This window comes from Mirounga angustirostris, unplaced genomic scaffold (genome assembly GCF_029215605.1).
Source record: "Mirounga angustirostris isolate CCGP_5_RB_7025 unplaced genomic scaffold, mMirAng1.0.hap1 SCAF_3, whole genome shotgun sequence".
Classification (NCBI taxonomy): domain Eukaryota; kingdom Metazoa; phylum Chordata; class Mammalia; order Carnivora; family Phocidae; genus Mirounga; species Mirounga angustirostris.
In genome coordinates, this window is record NW_026991711.1 from 55,201,411 (window position 1) to 55,223,576 (window position 22,166).

At 38.6% G+C, this 22,166-nt stretch overlaps 1 protein-coding gene across 3 annotated transcripts in view; it reads left to right on the forward strand.

Moving 5' to 3' along the window:
- Positions 1-467: 467 nt before the first annotated feature.
- COG3 (component of oligomeric golgi complex 3) overlaps positions 468-22,166 on the forward strand; it is a 76,750-nt gene continuing 55,051 nt past the window's right edge. Inside the window, exons 1-8 of one of the 3 annotated variants that reach the window (XM_064586093.1) lie at positions 468-791; positions 10,892-11,038; positions 12,729-12,790; positions 13,804-13,969; positions 14,632-14,706; positions 15,973-16,065; positions 16,785-16,910; positions 18,638-18,718. In XM_064586093.1, coding sequence (XP_064442163.1) covers positions 618-791; positions 10,892-11,038; positions 12,729-12,790; positions 13,804-13,969; positions 14,632-14,706; positions 15,973-16,065; positions 16,785-16,910; positions 18,638-18,718 — 924 coding nt within the window. In that variant the 5' untranslated portion in view covers positions 468-617. The remainder of the gene's footprint in view (positions 792-10,891; positions 11,039-12,728; positions 12,791-13,803; positions 13,970-14,631; positions 14,707-15,972; positions 16,066-16,784; positions 16,911-18,637; positions 18,719-22,166) is intronic. The other 2 variants (XM_045869470.3, XM_045869471.3) reach the window with 2 other exon arrangements.

The window sequence follows — 22,166 nt, forward strand, 5'->3', positions numbered from 1 at the left end:
TGAGCCACCCAGGCCCCCCGAGTTATTTGATACTATTAAAGATTTTTCATATACAGAAACCTTTGAGTTTTTATGTGTTTTCATAACTTGGTTTTCTAACAGCAGAATTATTTGGATGTTGGAAAAGTTTATACTGGTGGTTGTGATCTAGGCGGTGGAAACTGTCAGCATGTCCACACGGAAATCACACGGTCCACATACTCCACCCAGACCAGTCAGCTGTGAACTGAGGCTGGAGATCCTGGAGTTCAGGAGGACCTCTGCCGGCAGGGTCAGGTAACTCAATTGTCAATAACCTGAAGAACACGTAACAATAAAGTTATTGAAGTTGAGAAAGAGACTTCCGGTAGGGGCATTTCTATTTCCGTCAGGGCCTATATTCTTTGCCCGCTTCTTCTATATCCCAACCGGAAATATTTGTACCCCGTTTAGAGCCACGTCTATCCTTGCCTCGGTCCCGCCCACACACAGGGGAAGCATTTCCGGGGTCAGGTTATTCCGCTCCGCCCCGCCGCCGGTGCCTTGCTGGAAGCCCGGGCTCCCCCGGAAGTGACCCGGGCCTCTCTGTCGGGGTCCCCACCACCCCGCTGCTGCTGAGGCCCACAGGGGCAGCGGCAATGGCAGAGGCGGCGCTCCTGCTGCCGCCTGAGGCGGCGGCAGAGCGCGACGCTCGGGAAAAGCTGGCTCTCTGGGATCGGAGACCCGACACGACGGCGCCGCTGACCGACAGGCAGATGGACTCGGTGCTGGAGCTGAAGGCGGCGGCAGAGAACCTGCCCGTTCCGGCCGAGGTGAGGTGACCTGCTGGAACCGGGCAGGGGCGGCAAGGAGGCGGGGCTGGGATTCTTCTCCGGCGCGCCCGCAGACCCCGGCCTTGCAGACTGTAGCCCGGGGGCTCTCCTCCCTCCTCCCGTTTCGCGGTGGCTGCTCGGGTGGGAGAGGCCCCCTCACCTTCCCGGGCTGTCAGGCCTCGCGCTGCCGGCGATCGCCGACTCTGCTCTTGGGCGGGGGCGGCTGCGGGGGCGTCCAGTGGCTGGTGTTGGCTGGCACCCAGCCCTCCACCTGCGGCGTGGGACGGTTGGCTGGGAGCCTTGCCCTGCGCGTCTTGCCCCGGTGTCCCTGCTATCAGCCGAGGCGTATTCCTGCTGCCCACCATCTCCCAGGAGAGGGCACCGAACCCGAAGAGCTTTGCTTCAGGACAACCTCCTTCCTATTGGTATTCGTTTACCACCTTAATGAGTAACCCAGCTTCCTTTTTCCACGGGGCACTTGGAGAGACACAACTTGATCCTGAGGGACGGTTTCATTCATCGCACGTTGAGCAATAAGCTCTCCACCAAGTACAGGTTATGGGAGATCGATTTATCTGACCTGTAACAGAGCCATAAAAATGAATTTTCTTTGAAAGCTGGGTCAGTACATTAGGGAACGCTCGTTTTCGGTGTTAGTGTCAACGTTTTTCATCTTAATTAAAATATTATGTATATTACCGCTTGTGTGATTCAGTTCAAGCAGTTACAATACCAAGAAGTACATATTATGAATTGTCAGATGTTTGGCAGGCTTTTTTCTGGTTTTGAGAGCCAGGTTTAGGATTACTATTTTATTAATAATGATGGTTATTTTTTATGTTGGAAGCACTCCTTGTACACGATTTGGAATTGTGTCCAAAGGCACATTGTTTTTAGAGACAAAGTTTTTTTTTTTTCTACCCTCAAATATTAGAGGTTGAGAACTTTGACTTGAAAGTTCACTTTTTTTTTTTTAAAGATTTTGTTTATTTATTTGAGAGAGAGAATGAGAGACAGCATGAGAGGGAGGAGGGTCAGAGGGAGAAGCAGACTCCCCGCCGAGCAGGGAGCCCGATGCGGGACTCGATCCCGGGACTCCAGGATCATGACCTGAGCCGAAGGCAGTCGCTTAACCGACTGAGCCACCCAGGCGCCCTGGAAGTTCACTTTCACTGTTATGTGCTCCACCGTAAAGTACAGGTGTTCTTCATTGTGTTTCTCTGTCCACCTGTAGGATGCTCTGCTGAAATAAAGGAGGAAACGGGGAAATTTCTTTGGCTTGGCTATCAAAGTCTTTTATTCTCTGCATAATAGAAGTTGTTTGCTTTATAAACGTTCCAGTCTATTTATAATTGATTTGGCCTGTTACCGAAGCGGGATGCTTGGACATTACAGCGCCTGTGGGGAACATATCCACAAGAATAGTAACCCAACTTGCTTTTATTATCTTAGCTTATAAACTGTTACTGAGCATGAAGGAAAGGGGTTTGGAGGAAGTAAATGGAATCTTTCATTTTCACCCCATTTTTTTTTTCATATTTATGCAGTATAATGCCCACATTCACCTCATGCAGTCGTTTAACATATATTATGTGCCTACTCTGGGCTAGGAATTGAGGATAGAAGGATAAGAAAATCAAGATCCCTAGTCTCATGGAGCTGACATAATTGTGATCAAGAACTTGTAAAAAAGAACAAGGTGAGTTCAGACAGTGATCCATGATATAAGGAAAACAAGATAGTGTGACACAAAGGGACAAGGAAGGAAGCCTAAGAAAGTGACAGTCTAATGTGAAAACTCATGATGGAAAACAAGATGCCAGCCTTGCAAAGGCTAGAGAAATAACCTTCCAGATGGAGGAAAAAACAATGCAAAGTCATGGGTAGGAGATGAGCTTGACAAGTTCAGGGGTTCAGTGAGTGTGTTCTGGTACATGTAGCTTAGATCTTGGATTCCTACGAGAATGAAATGACCTTTATTTACCTGTCTGGGATCTTTCAGGGGAGTCATTGCTCTTTAGCTATCTACAGTCTTCATTTACCTTTACTAAAGTATTTATATGTCTGGTGGGAACATTGGAATTGAATTCTTTATCTGTTACCACTCTTAACACTGGTGCTGAAAAAGAATGCCTCAGTTTTTGTCTAGTGTATCTGTAAAGGATTTTCTGTAGTGTTTCACAATTTTCGCAAGATTAATTACTTCCTGAACAACTGGAACCGAGCAGGTTAGTCGAATAGCAAAAGGCCAGCTAACACTTCAGTAAATATCATAAAGCTGTAATAACTTCTGTAGAAAATAGCTTTCTCTTTTATGAAGGGGAACTGGTCTTATCTTGGAAAGAAGGTATATCCTTTTTTTTTTTTTTTTTTTTTGGTGTTAGATAAAAGAATTTGCAGTAGAGTATTAGGTAGACTGGTTTCTTGTAGCCAGGGCAAATTTTTTAGTAGTGAGGGCCTTTTTCTTTCTGCTGAACTTAGTAGTTCTTGATCAATGCTATAATAATTGATCCTGAAATTTACCTGAAATGTACTGTGACAGTATTTTCCTTAAGGCTGTGTGTTCTTAATATATTTAACTTCTTTGAGCCTGTTTTCTTCTTTATAAAATGGGGTTCATAATAGTACCTTATTCGTCTGATGGGGAGTTGTGAGAATTCAGTGAAATCGTGTATGTAAAGTGCACATAGCAAGTGACCTGGTAGTATTATATTATATGCTTTTTTCCCCCAAATGATTTTTTTTGGGGGGGGAAGGGGGGTACGCAGGGCCAGTAAATCTGGTTTGGGGCATATTCAGTTTGAAATAGCCAAGTTAGCAGTCGAATAACCCAGTGAGAATGAAGGAAAGTGCCTATTAACCTAGGCGAATCCATACCTGGGAGTATTTAGAACTAAGGAAGCTTAGAAGCTTACTTCCTGATAATTTTTTCTGCGGACGGTTTTGACCGGTAAAGAAAGGTTACGAGATAAGACTGTTTTAAATCCTTGAGGGTTGGGGCGCCTGAGTGGCTCAGTCGTTAAGCATCTGCCTTCGGCTCAGGTCATGATCCCAGGGTCCTGGGATCGAGCCCCGCATCGGGCTCCCTGCTTTGAGGGGGCCTGCTTCTCCCTCTCCCACTCCTCCTGCTTGTGTTCCTTCTCTGGCTGTGTTTCTGTCTGTCAAATAAATAAATAAAATCTTAAAAAAAAAAAAAATAAATCCTTGAGGGTTTTGCGAGTGGACCCCAGTGCGATTCTTGAGGGTGGGGTACACGAAGGGCTCCACGGTGGGTAGCAGGGACCCGGCTGGAAGTTTACCTTCTGGAGAGCAGGAGAGTGGGGAAGCCTCCAGGCCGCCTGGGGAGGCCTAGGGAGCTGGAGGACCTCGGCATGCCCTTGTCCTAGCAGCCAGCTCTCCAAACTGGGGCGCTCCTGCACCCTGGCCCCCGGCACACCAGCTGTGGAGAGTGTGGACACAGTGCGTCAGGCAGGGGACTCACCTGCTCTGGACGGGGACTGAAGCCCAGGCCCACTGGTCCGGCCCCAGCAGGGCTTCCAGGCCACAGACGCTGACCTCGGGCCATTGCGGCGGCTGGAGAACCAGGAGCAAGGCCCAGCTTGGAGGGCCCTGGCCAGGGCTGCTTACTTCTCCAGAAGAGGCGTCCTCCCGTTGTCTTACCTCGAACGTTCTCTCTTCTTGTCCTCCCCTCCCCCCAAATGATTAATAACTTGAGAGAATAGGTTAGAATTTTGTGATCCTGAGCTGATACAGGTGTCACTCAGACCAAAGGTAAGAAAAGAGGTTAAGTGCCTTGAGGAAGGTTCTGTGATTCCATCTATACCTCTTCAATGATTTGCTCCAATGAGAGAAAGTAACATCAGGTTTCCTTTAGGGAATGAATTGTTTAGATTATGAAAGTGATATTCTCTAACCCAGAACTGTGCAAGAAATAAAGTTTGGGAAAGAAAGGTGTATTTGTTTTTTTCCTGGGCCTGCTTAACTCGTCAGGTAAGGTTGATAGTTTATTGTAATTATTATTTAAGATGTTAACATACCATTTGCATAAACTACAGTAGCTCTCTAGGACTGCCAATTAGGAACCTAGATCTGTGCTCTTCTCTCTCTGGTGGTAAATGTCTGCTCCATCTGGAAGCCAGCACAGTGTGGGTGAGCCAGAGGACTCAGGAGTGAATGAGTGAATGAGAGCCAGTTTATTTATTTATTTTTTTAAAGTCATTTCTACACCCAATGTGGGACTCGAACTCATGACTCCCAGATGAAGAGTTGCGTGCTCTACTGACTGAGCCAGCAGTGAATGAGAGGTCAGAACAGGAAAGTTTGTGACACCACCGCACCTCTTCTTGATTTTCCTTTCTATTCCAGGTGCTTTGAGAAAAGAAGACAGCTGAGCAAATGTACCTAATGGGGGCATTTTCTCATACTCTTTTAAAAAGCAACTTGTTTTGTTTCTATAAAAAATTACTTCTTAGAAGTGGTCTGCATGACTTCTCTCTTGCTTGGTTTGAGAGTAAATGGTTTTGTATTAGTGAGAACAAGGGAACAGGACAGGAAGCCTCCTTCTATTTCTGGTATTTAAAAGTCCTTACGCAGGGCGCCTGGGTGGCTCAGTCGGCTCAGGTCATGATCTCAGGGTTCTGGGATCGAGTCCTACATGGGGCTCCCTGCTCAGTGGGGAACCCGCTTCTCCCTCTTCCTTCCACTCCCCCTGCTTGTGCTCGCTTGCTCTCTGTCAAATAAATAAATAAAATCTTTAAAAATAAGATAAAAGTCCTTATGCTTGAAAAGTAGTTAGTATTTATACGTAAAGTAATCAAATAGAATGCTTTCTCATATATTCAGATTATGTTTACTCACAACATGACTATAGACCATATCTGGAATATCTGCATTACCTTGTTAAGTATCTAGAGTTTTCATATGATTTGGTTTTCTAAAGTAAATTAGAAGATAAATATTTTTTGGTTCAAGATGACAGACTGACCACATGTGTATGACACCCTTGGTCCTTTTGACATGATAGTAATATTTGTGTGGCACCCCAGAAAGAAAGACAGTCTCAGTAAACTTGTAGTTTTGGTAAATTTATGGAAGTCAGGAAGTATGTACAACCGTTTTAAAAATCTAAAGACTTAATTACAGAATAAGGTATAAATATTATTAATTTTGAAGATCTAAAAAAAGAGATGGTATAAATGACAGGATTTGAGATTAAATGTAGAAGAAAATATTAGGGAGACTCATTCCTTCATTTTACTTAGTGGGGACCTCAGATTGATGAATTGAGTGAAGACTGCTGTAAATCTGTGTTTTAGAGTTATGGGGTAACCACCAAAAATATTGAAAATGGTTAAATTGGCTAAAAGTGGGAGTTGGGGGAAGGATTTTACTCTTCCATTATAATTCTTTTGATGATTTAGAATAAAATTATGTTCATGTGTTTTGAATAATTTCTAAAGGAAGATTGATAAAAATTGCAAATTCTCTCTTTCATTCCTTCTTAAGTTCTTCATTCTGCCCTCAAATTCCTTAGAAGAATTTCTCAATTATAAACACTGGTATTGGGATGCCTGGGTGGCTCAGTCTGTTAAGCGTCTGCCTTTGGCTCTGGTCGTGATCCCAGGGTCCTGGGATCGAGTCCCACATCGGGCTCCTTGCTCAGCAGGGAGCCTGCTTCTCCCTCTGTCTGCTGTTCCCGCTGCTTGTGCTCTCTGACAAATAAATAAATCTTTTAAACAAACAAACAAAACACTGGTATTGCCTTAGAGAAGAACAACTGGAAAGATGGAGGAGAAGAAGGAAGACTTGGTTTTTACTTAAATAATCATTCTGTACTCCTGGACTTCTAAAATAATGGGCCTGTTATAGTTTAATGACAGACAGTTATGAATTTAAAGTGAGAGAGTCGGGGCACCTGGATGGCTCAGTCGTTAAGCATCTGCCTTCGGCTCAGGTCATGATCCCAGGGTCCTGGGATCGAGCCTGCATCGGGCTCCCTGCTCAGTGGGAGGCCTGCTTCTCCCTCTCCTTCTCCCCCTGCTTGTGTTCCCTCTCTCGCTGACTCTCTCTGTCAAATAAATAAATTCTTTAAAAAAAAAAAATAAATAAATAAAGTAAGAGAGTGAAATCCATACTCTTTTGAGAGACAATTGAAAATGATGCATATTAAATGAAAAAGGCAAACTGTGTATAGCATACTATTAAAAGGTACACTTCCCTTGTCTGTATATAGGCTATTACAGGAAAGAATCACGAGAAACTCGTAACTAATAGCTTCTGAGGAAGGAACTGCATGGTTGGAGAATGGGTCCAGGGGAAGGGGACTTTTACTGAATGTCCTTTAAATTTTGTGCCATGTGAATTTATTATCTTTTCAAGTAACTATGTTTAAAAGACTGCTATGTATATTATAAATGATTCTGGAACAAGAGGAATTTTACTTTTTATCTGTAATTTGTGATATATTGTCAAGTGGTGTCAGAATTATGTGGTTTAAGACCTCATAAACTCTGATAGAATATGGTTATTGCATTTTCACTTCGCAAAACCATGTATGTGGTATTACAACCAGAGTTTTGACATTGATTTATATGACTTTTAAAGATACATTTAAGATCTTTTTTCTCAAAGGGATTGAATTAAGGATAGATATAGGTCTTGGTGGTATTGAAGGACTGAATTTTGCTAGGTCCTCTATGCGTTTTCAATATTTCAAATGATTGCCCTAGTGTTTACAATATATTTCTTTAATTAGTCACAGTCTGTTTTTAAATATTATACTACTTCATGTGTGAATAAGGATCTCACATTAGTATGCTCCCAATTCTTCCTCTCTCTCTTTTGTGCTATTGTTATGTATTTTACTTTTACATATGTTTTAAACCTATGATACATTGATACTATGTTTGCTTTTTACCTTTATCTTTCTGAGTGATTAAAAATTTTAAAAATAGTCATATTTACCTTTAATTTAACCATTTCTGGAGCGCTTTAGTTTTTTTTGTTGTTGTTGTTGTTTTAAGATTGAGGTTCCCATCTGGAACTTATGTTCTATCTGCTTTTGAAGAATTGCCTTTAACATTTCTTGTAGTACAAGTCTGCTAGAAATGCATTCTCTCAGCTTTGTTTAAACAGTCTCTCTTTCCCTTTCATTAAAAAAAAAAAAATTCTAGATCAAGAACTCTGGATTGACAGTTTTTTCCTTTTATCACTTAAAAGATTTGCATAATTTCTGATGAGAAGTCTGCTGTAATTCTTATCTTCATTCTTCTGCATGTAAAGTCTTTTCTCCTTCGTCTGCCAAGATTTTCTTTTTAACTTTGTTTTTCAGGAGTTTGAGTATCATGTGTCTAGATGTGCATTTGTGTGTGTGTGTGTTTATGTGTATATTCTGTTTGGGATTTGCTGAGCTCAGAACTGTAGTTTGGTGTCTTTTATTATTTTTGGAAAATTCTCAACTAAAATATTTTTTCTACCCTATTCTCTCTCCTTTTGGTATTCAAAGTATGCATATACTAGATGATTTGATACCATCCCATTCTTCCTGGATAGTGTGTTCAGTTTGTATTTTCTCACTCTGTTTCCCTGTGTGTGTTTACTGTTGGGTTATTATATTGACTATCTTCCAATTTCATGGATTCTTTAGCTGTGTTGAGTGTACTGATGAATCCATTGCAGCAGCCCTTTTCCAGCTTTCTTTTACCTTAGCCTAGTATCCCTGTGCTTTCTGGTATGTTCTTCAAATCTGAGCCTGATCCACATCTCCCTTCCCTTTTCCCTTTTAGGTATTGTGTAAACATTGATGATAGAATTATGTTTGAATTTTTTGTTTTTTAAGATTTTATTTATTTGTCAGAGAGAGAGAGCACGAGCGCACAAGCAGGGGGAGTGGCAGGCAGAGCAGGCAGAGGGAGAAGCAGGCTCCCCACTGAGCAAGGAGCTTGATGTGGGGCTCAATCCCAGGACCCTGAGATCACGACCCGAGCCAACGGCAGACACCCAACTGACTGAGCCACCCAGGTGTCCCATATGTTTGAATTTTGTCACAGTCTGTTCATATAGAACCAAATTTTATTCCTAGTGAGATATAATTTTATAAAAATAGCTTATGAACTGTTCTGTTCCCAAGAAGCACTCTAGATTCTGATTTATAGATTTACTTACTCTGTTGCTCATAAATAGGAATAATAAGAATAATATGGTAAATAGTAGTAGCTCAGATTTATTGAGTGTTTACTATCTGGCAGGCATTATGCTAAATACACACAGTATTGTCTCTGGGGGGTTACCTCCCCCTCTCCAAGGAGGACGCTTTTGTTGGTAATTGGGCTGGTTGCACAGAGCAGGAACAGTGTGACTGCACGGCCTCTCCGCCTCCAGACTCAAAACTGGAATTGAAATGAAACAAAGGCCCTTTTACTTTCTGAACCCTTGGTGGCAGCACGCAGTTGCTGGTGATACTTCAGACTCAAGATAGTTTCTCACCGGATTTGAGAAACTTCGTTTTTTACTGTGTCCTTTTATTACTGAGGTATTATGTCACCATTCGGGAAGAGTTTACATGAATAAGTGGTACCCTTAATAAGATGTATTTACACATACCCATGACCTCCTGGCTCTTGAGTCAGACTCATTTGTGGGGAGAAGGCAGACGAGGACCTTCTTGAGCATTTTGGTTGTTTTTTTTTTTTTTTTTTTGGTCTGCAGCTTCTCAGCAGTTTAGAAGCCTGTTTTGCCACACCTGTGTTTTCTTTTTTTCACAATGGCTTCATGATACAGATACTGGAATTCTTTTTTTCTTTCTTTTTTTTTAAAGATTTTATTTGAGAGAGAGAGCGTGAGCTGGGTGGGGGGAGGGCACAGAGGGAGAGGGAGAAGCAGACTCCACCACTGAGCAGGGAGCCCCATGTGGGGCTCAATCCCAGGATCCTGAGATCATGACCTGAGCCAGAGGCAGACACTTAACCGACTGAGCCACTCAGGCGCCCCAGATACTGTAATTCTTATTTTATAGAAAAGAAATTGGGGATTAGAAGTAGTAAGTAATTTGCCCATGGTCACACAGTGTATATGTGAGCAGGAGCAGGGTTCAAACCAGGCTGCGTTATAAGGTGCTTTACCTTACCAGAAGGGATGGCTCCACTTGAGCTCAGGTACAAAGGGTTGTATTTCTAAATTAGTGATGGTGCATTGTGCATCTAGCTTTTTTTTTTTTTTTTTAGCTTTGAAGATCAAATACTATCTTCAGATGAAAGTTTTATATCTAGGAAAACAGATGGGAGCAATTTCCTAAGGCCCTGGGTCAAGGTTTTGTATAGGTGGGCTTTAAATGTTACGCCCTGAGGAATAAAAACTGGAACTGAAATGAAGCAGGCCCTTTTACCTTACCCTGCATCCACACTCCATTTATTGTAGGTTTAAAAGTAGCATGTCTGTGTGACTATAGGTAAATTAACACCTGGACTATCTTTAGTAGTGGAGAACTAGAAACTATTGTAGGTCTGATGGCCTCAAAGTGAGGCCTTGTAGGTGGGGCTCTTCTGAAACTGATGGGAAACTCTGAAATTCTTTCTACTCAGTTGTAATTTCAAAATTTGTCACCAAGAAGGTGTGTGTGAAGTGTGCCAATGGTAGAAATGGCATAAGGAGATAATTGATAGTTATTGATAATTGATAACTATTGATAGTTAATTCTTGGGTGTCATTTATTTTCTGTTGGTGCTCATTAATCAGGCCAAGCTCTTTTGTTAGATCCTGGGAAAGGCAAGCTACTTTCCACAGCATACAGGTTTTTGCCTTTGGTGCCAGTGCACAAGAGGTTCAAGTAAGAAAATGTGTATTGATTAGCACAGATTCACGGCCAGTATTAGAAATGTAACTCAAAAATCTTACTTTACTAGTGGTGTGATATCACTATCACATTTATATTTTGAGACTAGCATTTAATAGAAAGAGCCTAGTTGTATTATTATATGGCATTTATTAACCTCAAATGATTTAATAGAAAACATTTCTTTCTCTTTCAAAACAGTGAGATGGAATAACTTGTTTAGAGAGTTTTCAAGTTATTTAAATATATTTGTGGCTCTTTTTTTTTGAAGCTTCCAATTGAAGACTTATGTAGCATAACATCCCAGTCGCTGCCCATTGCGCAGACTTCAGTAGTACCCGAATCTACAGAAGACATTCTCCTGAAGGGTTTCACTTCCTTAGAAATGGAAGAAGAAAGAATTGAAACTGCGCAGCAGGTGAATGGCAGTGTTGTTGCTAAGGGCGTTTGATTATTCTAAATATCTCAAGACAGGGCTAATAAAAATGCTCTAATTAAAAGTTCTGAACATTTGAAACTGTAGTTAACATCAGATCTTTCTAGAACAGTCTTGATTTTGTGTTAGCTATGGCTGTTTTGTTAAGTGTTGTAAATTAACCTGTTGCCCAATTATACTTGAAATACAGATAAAGATACGATATTCCAAGTGTGGATGTTGATAGCTAGTCGTTAGGGTTTTAATATTCCATGCACTTTTGACTTCCCCCGGTGTATACGTTAATGTGTCCCCCCTGCATGCGTGTGTGTGTGCACATACTCGCACATGTGCGCACACACCCCTCTGCTTGTTGCTATGTAATTTCTTTTTTAAGAACCTAAGTGTTCTCTTTAGGTGAATCCTTATAGTTATTTTTCAGTAGTTTACATGTGTAATCTTCCCTTGATTTTTATTTATTCCTAATTATAAACCTAAATGTATAGCAGTTCCTTCTGCCACTTCCCGTCTCTTCTTTCTGCCCTGTAAAAATCAAAGCCTAGGGATTTACCAAGTAAAACAAAAAGCAAGCATGCTGAATTGCATATGTAGTAAGTCAAGAGGCGGTGCTGCAGAGTGCAAAAGAGCTCCACCTCTTGAGATAGGCCACCCTGGATCTGAAAGTCACTTCCATCACTTACCATCCTTGTGAGTTTAGGCAAATTACTTACATCTTAGGCTTTTAGTTTTCTAATCTGTAAAACAAGGATGATTGTATACCCATCTCATGGGTTTTTTCTGAAAATTAGATAATGCATACCCTGTATGGCAGGCACACAGTGTCCGGTAAATGATGGCTAAGGGACTTGGCAAGCCTTGTATCTTGAGAGAATAAAGCATACCCTTGACTTCAAATCCCACTTGAGAATTATAGAAGATAATCTTACGCTGTGTCAATGACTTATTTGGACTATTTGGAAAAAAAAAAGTCATCTGGGCTAAATTTGTACCTATGTACCTCTCTTTAAATTTTTAAAAAAGCTAGTATATTGAGTTATAATTTATACACAATAAAATATACTCGTTTTAAGTATTTTGCTTGATGAGTTTTGACAAGTTTAACTACCACTATGATCAAGATATAAAACATTTCCATTATCCTTCATGCTGCTTTGTCAGTCTTCTCCACCGCTTTTTGGTAATATTTTTCATGACTTATGATGTAGGTGGCAGGGCCATAACTCAAACCCAGGTTTAGCTGATACAAAAATTCATGTTCTTAATCCACTCTGTTATATTATTTCAGTTTATATTTTTTCATTTCTTATTAGATAACATTAATATTAACATTTACCCAAAAACCCTAAGTTACCTATTCAAATTGAGCAAAGTAGCAAGTGGGCATTAGCCTCTTAGGAAGAAATATATATTTTTTACATATTGTATCTTTAATACTCCTCCTTGTTTGACTCTGGATATGACCAATGTTTTTAATATCCTTTGCTTTTCCTAGCATGTAGATATTGATTATGGAATTAAATTGTTATCGCCTGGTTAAAAGTAATTACTAATGTCTGATCCCCAAACAATAAGACTTAGTGTTTACCCTTTTTACTTGCTGTTTAGCATGTAGCCACTTTTCATTTTGTCTGTTTTAGTTTTGTTGACAATATAATACTCTTTATTTTTCCAGTTTTTCTCATGGTTTGCAAAGCTGCAAACTCAGATGGATCAGGATGAAGAAACTAAGTACAGGTATGTGGTTCTTGAGTTTGTTGGCTACCTTGATTTTTAAATCATACTCATCTGCAGCATTTTGTAATCTGTGTCTTCAAACAAAATTAAGGTACAAAGAAAGTTCCAACAGGAACATTTTCTTTAAAAAGAGCTAGAGAGAAATTGTGTGATTTTAAAAAAATAGTTATAATAGGTGAGGAGGTACAGACATGGTTTTTAGATAATTCTAGAAAGGTTTGGGTTCAAGTGGGAATTTTACAGGAACTGTAAGAGATATTTGTTGCTTTTCTTTAGAAGTAGAGACCCAAGAGATTTTAGGGATGCCCACCTAGACTGGGTGTAATTATGTTGTTCTGTTTGTTTATAGTGTTAGCATGGAAGAAATGATGGTGCATAGTTTCTAGCTGATTTGGGGACTGTGGGTTGAATAACTGCATTTATTTAACATTTATTAGGTGTTATTGCTAGGCAGTGTGTTAGGCTCTTTGATACATAATTCCACTTAATCTTTATAGCAGCTATGTGAGGAAAGGTATTATTTTTCCCATTTTACAAATGTGCAAACTGAGGCCTGAAAGTATTAAGTGACTTGCCTAATGTCATAGAGAGTTGGGCAGAGCTGGGACTTACACTCAGGTCTTCTAATTCCAAGTCCAGAATTCTTTCCATGACATTACACCATCATGGGATTTTTGGCATACGAGACCTAAGGGATTGGCCTGTTCCATACCTTGGGTGGCCCCAGTGTCCTAGGTTTTGCAAGTTGGGCGGGTGATTTCTTGCCTTACGTGTGAAAAGCCAGCTTGTGGCTTCAAGGCTGACTCCTTTTGTTGCTTATAGTTGCAGTGATTTCCTTCCAAATTACTCAAAAAGGTGTTAACGTAGTTTTTGAATATAATAAGCTTTAGTGAATGGTCAGACTTCTCTTCTGAAATTCAAGCATTTGGGGAAAAATGAGACTTTGTTGTTTATTGACTCTGCTTATTGGGGGAAAATAGTATTGCCAATCCCCTTTTGGTTCTGTTTTCTAGACAGATGAGGGATTACTTGTCTGGGTTTCAGGAGCAGTGTGATGCTATATTGAATGATGTCAACAGTGCTCTGCAGCATCTGGAATCATTGCAGAAACAGTATCTTTTTGTGTCCAATAAGACAGGAACCCTACATGAAGCCTGTGAACAGCTCCTAAAAGAACAGGTAATATGGAGTATGGGAAAGGGTTAGTGATTGTATTTAATATTTTATTTTTAAGTAGATGAATAGAATTTAATTGTAATTTCTCTACTTTCTCCAAGTATATATTGAACTCTGCTCTGTATGAGGCCTTGTGCTAAGCATGCAAATTGTTATATTGTCAGACTTTTTTATTTTAAATAAGCTTACACGAGTGAACTAGGCAAGGCAAGCTTTCCTATGTTTTGAGCTGTTACATCTCAGCCCAATTTCAGAGTGAAGAGCATACATTAGTTTGCTCTGTGCATGCTTTACTATTCACACTTCAGACAAGCACAGTGATTGTAGTAATGGTGGGGTTTATGAAAAGATGAACTGATCTAGATGGCAGTTAAATTTATGGTTTAAAGATAGAACATTTAAGTTACTTTATCTGAGTTTTCTCTGTGTATTTTGAGTTCTTTTAAAAGGCAGTTATTTATTGTTTTATAAAAGATCATATGTAAGTTTCTGTACTAATCATTGCTTATTAGTCCATAATTGCAGAAATCTTTGAGCATTAGTCTGAAATCTTATGTCTAACATAAACCTATCCGTCTGGTATAAATCTATTCATGTCATTTTGAGACTGGAGTGTTGATTCTTACGTTCTTACGCTAATTTTTTTTTCTTTTAAAAAACGCAAGTCGGAACTTGTTGATCTGGCTGAAAACATTCAACAAAAGCTTTCCTATTTTAATGAGTTGGAAACTATTAACACAGTAAGCATGGTTTTTTACTTTTTGTAAAGTTAATGACCTTATTTTATATTTCCCTTTCTGAATATAATTTTTAAATTTATAAATTGGCCTGAGTGATACTTGAACTTAATAGTTTGCTTGCTGATAGATATTCCTCTTTGTACCTGATGGAGATATCATTACCAGTTCAGATTTTTTCAAGTATGATTTAAGTAGTAGTTCTTAAGTTATATTATTGTTATTAAAATCTCTTTGTCAGTTACCACTTATAGTATCTTATTTGTAAGCTGTGAAGATTGTAAGAAGAAATATTAAATTTTAAATCTTGCTGTGGTTGTGCTATTATTAGTAATCAAAACATTTTTTGAATTAATCTCATGTTTAATTTGAAGTATAGTCCTTATAATGCATGCCTGTATCACAAAGTAATAGTCTTAATTAAAACTGCTGTGTAAATTATATTCCTCTGTCTTTCTGGCTCATAAATCATAATTACTACATATAAATTATTAAAATCGTTAAATTAATCATAATTATTATGGTTTACTACAGAGTTAGAAAACTAGGAGCTAGTTAACAATGGAATACAAGGAAATTGTTCATTGCCAAGCTATCAATTGTTTATTGCCAAGATAAATAATTGGCTGGTTTTTTTACATTTTAACATACATTACTTATATTTTTGTATATTTATATTATATTAAAGATGTATGTTATATAGTTTTATATATTCTAATGTGTAGTTTTATATATTAAGTGCTGAACGCTTATGTTATGTATTACTCATATTTATACTTACATTATTATTGTATATATTTTTATAAATGCTTACTTATATTTTACTTATATATGTTTTACTTTTGTAATATGACTGCTAAACATAGGTATGACTGCTAGTTAATCCTTTAACCTTTAGAAAATCACCAGTGTTTGAAAGTAGGAAATTTGTATATGTTATAAAGTACTAGAAAATGGGAAATCTAGGTAGTTGATGTGTTATTTTAGTATAACATTGTACAGTGGGGTAATATAAATATTTGTTAATTTATGAAGAGCCCCCTTAAAGCTCATTAGGAATAAACTGAATTAAATCAGTATTGTTTTTTTTTGTCCTTTCTTTATTATTACACGTGGGCTATATTTGAGGATATTTTGGTGATTCTTACAATGTAAAGATATTAGTATGACTGTGTTATAGCTTAATGGGAAATATGCTAAATCTAATACATAATTTTCAACTTTGCCTGTATATTTTTTGTGAATTAAGATTTTTTTTTTCCCTTAAAGAAATTGAATTCTCCTACGTTGTCTGTTAATAGTGAAGGATTCATACCTATGCTGGCCAAGTTAGATGATTGTATAACATATATCTCATCACATGTAAGTCATGGTATTTCTGTATGTTTGTAAGATATAGTAACATCCCGATTTTATCATTTCTTATGCTTTAAAGTAATTATTTCTTCTGAAGGGAAAAATATGTCTGTAATATAGTTGAAGAAAGACTGTAGTAAATTCTTAATCATTGTCAGTAGTGATGTAAAAAAGTACTTTCAGCTGCTGAGGCAACCCCTGGAGTCGAAAGAGGTCCTGGCTGACACAGTTTTATGCCGCCTAAAAGGATGAGTGATTTTTAGGCTGTTGACTTCCTAATGTTTTAGATATTTCTTTGACAAACAAAAAGTGTTACTTGGGAGGAAATAAAGGAACAGGCCCTTTGATTTAATCACCCTCTTTCTATCCCCCAAGGATTTATAGCTGTACAGGTTCCCCCCACTATCTGAAAGTAGAATGTTCCCATGAAACCTTTTGTAAGCCAAAATGGCATAGAGCGAAGAAGCAGTTACCATTTCAGAAAAGTGAAAATCCTCTTTGGATTTCTTTTGGTTAGTGAGAACAGGTACGATTATAAGTCTTTTGTAAAAGCCAAATGGCGTGAAGTAAGCTTTTGGTTGGGCGGGTGCGAGGGAGGGGCAGCCTGTATTCATCTTTGCCGAGCTTACGATCTGTATAAGACCATATAAAGGACAGGTTTGTTTTCATAGTTTACTCTGCCTATGTTTGTTTTCCCTTTGTAAATCTTTCCCTCTCCTTTACAGCCAAATTTTAAAGATTATCCTGTATATTTGCTGAAATTTAAGCAGTGTCTTTCTAAAGCTTTGCACCTTATGAAGACATACACTGTGAACACACTACAAAACCTCACAAATCAGTTACTAAAAAGGGTGAGTTAACTGGTGAAGTGTTTTTTCTTTTCTTTTTTTATTCATTTATCTTCCATAATCTAAGTGTGAGATGACTACTTAGTAACTCTAAAAACTTTTTTTACCTTTTGTTAAATAAGATTATGCATCAGTTTTATTTATAATAGAAAAAAAAATGGCTGTATTATATCTGTCCATCAGAATCTTATTTTCAAAGACTATTTAATAGTGTGAGAAGTACTCAGTACTATATGGTAAGTACTAAGATTCAAACTGTTTGTCACTTAAAACATTTTCTTATCTAATTCATGAAAATATTGGAAGGAAATACACCAAAATGATAAAAGTGGTTCTGTGTTAGTGGTGGGATTACATATGATGGATACTTTGAATTTTTTTCTTTATGTATGATAGATAATTTTCTGTGTTTAGCAAATGTATTTTTATTGAGTGCCTTCTCAATGCTTGGCATTGTACTGGGAACCGTACAGTAGCGATAAGGAGCCAGTAAGGTCCCTGGGCTCATGGGGCTTATGTTCAGGAGAAGTAATCATCGAAGAAAGAAACAAAAAAACTGATCAGTTACAGATGGAGCAAGCAAGCTAGGTGGAAATTGAGCAGAGTGTTATGTTAGAAAAGTAAGAATACAGCTAGCTAAGATAGTCATTGAACACATTTCTTTCATAAAATAAAATCATAAAGATTATACATTTTATTTTGTGAGCTCACTTTCTAAAGAACATGGAATATCTTCTTAAATTTTCAGTTTGGTTCAAAGCCACTGATTTTGGGGTTGCAGTTTAGTGTTCACATTGCTCTTAGCTGATATGAAGGCCAGACTATATAATTTTTCTATTTTGTAAAATTTTTATTTTATTTTATTTTTTTATTTTTTATTTTTTTTAAAGATTTTATTTATTTATTTGAGAGAGAGAGAGAAACAGCATGAGAGGGGAGAGGGTCAGAGGGAGAAGCAGGCTCCCCGCTGAGCCGGGAGCCAGACGCGGGACTCGATCCCAGGACTCTGGGATCATGACCTGAGCCGAAGGCCGTTGCTTAACCAACTGAGCCACCCAGGCGCCCTGTAAAATTTTTAATAAGTTTAGGAAATTAATACCTAATCAGTACTAGCACCTACTGTGTACTAGCAGCTAGTGCTTTAGTATTGAGCTGCATAAAAACTTTATGAGTATATATATATATTTTTTAAGATTTTATTTATTTATTTGACAGAGAAAGCACAAGCAGGGGGAGCGGGAGAGGAAGAAGCAGGCTCCTCGCTGAGTAGAGAGCCTGATGCAGGACTCAGTCCCAGGACTTGGGATTATGACCTGAGCCGAAGGCAGACGCTTAAGCAACTGAGTCACCCAGTAGCTCTTTATGAATATATGTTATCACCATTTAATGGATGCACTGAATCTCAGAGAGGTCCGGTAATTTGGCCAATATCCTACTGTCAGTAAGTGACTGAGTATGAATCTGAATTGAAGTCTGTTTACTACCAAAATTCATGTAACGTAGGGTACATTTTAATTAGAAGGAGGAAGGAGATGACAGCTCCACATAAGTATTTCTCATTTGTAGCAATAAAACTAATATGTAATCTCTCTTTGAGATTTTTCTCTCTAAGCTTTTGGTTGGTATATAGGCCAAGTAGTAGCTGTTTGAAATAGTTGGTGTCACATTTTCTGAATAATTATTTGTTTGCTAATTATCTCCCTTCCCTCTCCTCCCCCATGTCTCTTTAGGATCCTGCATCTGTACCTAATGCAGACAATGCCTTCACATTATTTTATGTGAAATTTCGAGCTGCTGCTCCCAAAGTCAGAGTAAGTCTATTGACATAAATAGGATATTACTCTGAAGTTTATTTAGCCAGCCCTTTTGAAGTTCTGCTGTATGTTAGGCCCTTTGCTTATACCAGGAAATGAACACTAATGAAAGGTAGGCACTGTCCTTCCACATTACAGCAGTGTACCTTTGTGATGTCTTAAGAGCCCAGAGCAGGAAACACCTAGCTCTTCCTATAATACTCAGGGAAGGATTCTAGATGGAAGTGACAATTGAGCTTAAAAAGCTCAGATGTATAGTGAACTTGAGGGGATTGATGAGGGTATTTTCTACAAAGAGAACAGCATATATAGGGATGGTTGTAGAGACATATTTTGGGAGAACTTGTAACTTGTTATGATCAAAACACAGTACATTGATAGCATGCAGTTGGGAAAAAAGACAGGAAAGACTGCAGGGATCATTTCAGAGGGGTATCACATGTCGTGCTAATTGAGGAAAAGTAGACAGCTAGTGAAGTATTTTATTGTATTTATTTATTTTAAAGCTTTAGTTAGAGCGAGCAAGTGGGGGGAGGGGTAGAGGGAGAGAGAATCTCCAGCAGATTCCCTGCTGAGTGCGGAGCTTGACATGGGGCTCAAATTAATGAAGTATTTTAAACAGGAGAATGATTTGGTCAGATTTACCATTTCTTTCGATTAAGGATGCACTATGAAGAATGGAATATGGTGAAAAGAGATTTGAGACAGGGAGGCCTGATTAACAAGGAAGATTTTGCAGTAGTCCATGGGAAATAGGGGTTGATAAGGTGTTGGTAGTGTATTCTTGAGGTGGGGAACATGTGCCTTGTTTATTCTCCTTAGCACAGTGCCTGGTACATAAAGGAATGCACTAAATATTTATCTTGATTTGAGTGATTGGAAATGGAGGGTGCAGAAAGTAGATATATGTGTTAATATATATACGTTTAATATATCCAAGATACAGTTGACTGGACCTGGTACACGTATCTTTTTACTACTCATTGTGAAGTTACTGGAAAGAGTAGTTTACTTTTGCTGCCTCTGACTCTCTTGCTGTTGCCCTCTTGAGAGTCAGTTGAAGGATTTTTTTTTTTTTAAGTTAACATACAGTGCAATGTTGGTTTCTGGAGTAGAATTCAGTGATTCATCACTTACATACAGCACAGTGCTCATCACAACAAGTGCCCTCTTTAATACCCATCACCCATCTAGCTCTTCCCCATCCACCTCCCTCTATCAACCCTCAGTTTGTTCACTGTCGTTAAAAATCTCTTATGGTGTGTTTCCCTCTCTCTTTTTTTTCTTTTTCCCCTTCCCATATGTTCATCTGTTTTCTTTCTTAAATTCCACATATGAGTGAGATTATACGGTATTTGTCTCTCTCTGACTTATTTCACTTAGCATTATTTCACTCTAGCTCCATCCATGTCATTGCAAGTGGCAAAATTTCATTTCTTTTGATGGCTGAGTAATATTCCATTGTATATATGTACCACATCTTGATCTGTTCATCAGTCGGTGAACATTTGGGCTCTCTCCATAGTTTGGCTATTGTTGATAATGCTGCTATAAACATCAGGGCGCATGGTACCCCTTTGGATCTGTATTTTTGTATCCTTTAGGTAAATGCCTAGTAGTGCAATTGCTGGACTGGAGGGTACTTCTATTTTTAATTTTTTGAGGAACCTTCATACTGTTCTCCAGAGTGGCTGTACCAGTTTGCATTCCCACCAACAGTGTAAGAGGGTTCCCCTTCCTCCGCATCCTCGCCAACACCTGTTGTTTCTTGTGTTGCTAATTTTAGCCATTCTGACAGGTGTGAAGTGATATCTCATTGTGGTTTTGGTTTGTATTTCCTTGATGATGAGTGATGTTGAACATCTTCTCCTGTGTCTGTTAGCAGTCTGGATGTCTTCTTTGGAAAAGTGCCTGTTCATGTCTTCTGCCCAGTTCTTAACTGGATTATTTGGTGTTTTTTGGGTGTTGAGTTTGGTAAGTTCTTTATAGATTTTAGGACTAACCCTTTATCAGATATGTGGTTTGCAAATATCTTCTCCCATTCTGCAGGCTGCCTTTTAGTTTTGTCAATTGTTTCCTTTGCTGTGCAGAAGCTTTTTATCTTGATGAAGTCCCATTAGTTCATTTTTGCTTTTGTTTCCCTTACCAGAGACATGTCTAGTAGGAAGTTGCTATGGCCGAGGTCAAAGAGGTTGCTGCCTGTGTTCTCTAGGATTTTGATGGTTTCCTATCTCACATTTAGGTCTTTCATCCATTTTGAATTTATTTTTGTATATGGTGTAAGAAAGTGGTCCAGTTTCATTCTTCTGCATGTTGCTCTCCAGTTTTCCTAGCACCATTTGTTGAGGAGACTGTCTTTTTTCCATTGGATATTTCCTGTTTTGTCGAAGATTAGTTGACCATATAGTTGTGTATCCAGTTCTGGGTTCTCTTTTCTGTTCCATTGATCTGTGTCTGTTTTTGTGCCAGTCCCATACTGTCTTGATGACTACAGCATTGTAAGATAGCTTGAAATCCGGAATCGTGATGCCTCCAGTTTTGTTTTTCAGAATTGCTTTGGCTATTTGGGGTCTTTTGTGGTTTCATACAAATTTTAGGATTGTTTGTTCTAGCTTTGTGAAAAATGCTAGTGGAATTTTGATAGGGATTGCATTAAATGTGTAGATTCCTTTGGGTAATAAAGACATCTTAACAATGTTTTTTCTTCTAATCCATGAGAATGGAATGCTTTTCCATTTCTTTGTGACCTCTTCAGTTTCTTTTGTAGGTGTTCTATAGTTTTTAGAGTACAGATATTTTATGTCTTTAGTTAGGTTTATTCCTAGGTATTTTATTGTTTTTGGTCCAGTTGCAAATTGGATTGATTCCTTGATTTCTTTTTCTGCTGTTTCATTTTTGGTGTATAGAAATGCAACAGATTTCTGCACATTGATTTTATATCCTGCAACTTTGCTGAATTCATGTACACTAGCAATTTTTTGGTGGAGTCTTTCGGGTTTTCTATGTAGAGTATCATGTTGTCCTCAGATAGTGAAAGTTTAACTTCTTCCTTGCTGATTTGGATGCCTTTTATTTCTTTTTGTTGTCTGATTGCTGAGACTAAGACTTTCAGTACTATGTTAAATAGTAATGGTGAGAGTGGACATCCTTTTCTTTCTTGTTCCTGACCGTAGGGGAAAGGCTCTCAGTTTTTCCCCACTGAGGATGATATTAGCTGTGGGTCTTTCATATATGGCCTTTATGATGTTGAGGTATGTTCCATCTATCCCTACTTTGTTGAGGTTTTTATCAGGAAAGGATGCTGTATTTTGTAAAATGCTTTTTCTGCATCTATTGACAGGATCATATGGTTCTTATCGTTTGTTTCATTAATGTGTATCACATTGATTCATTTGTGAATATTGAACCAGGAATAAATCCCACTTAATCATGGTAAATAGTTCTT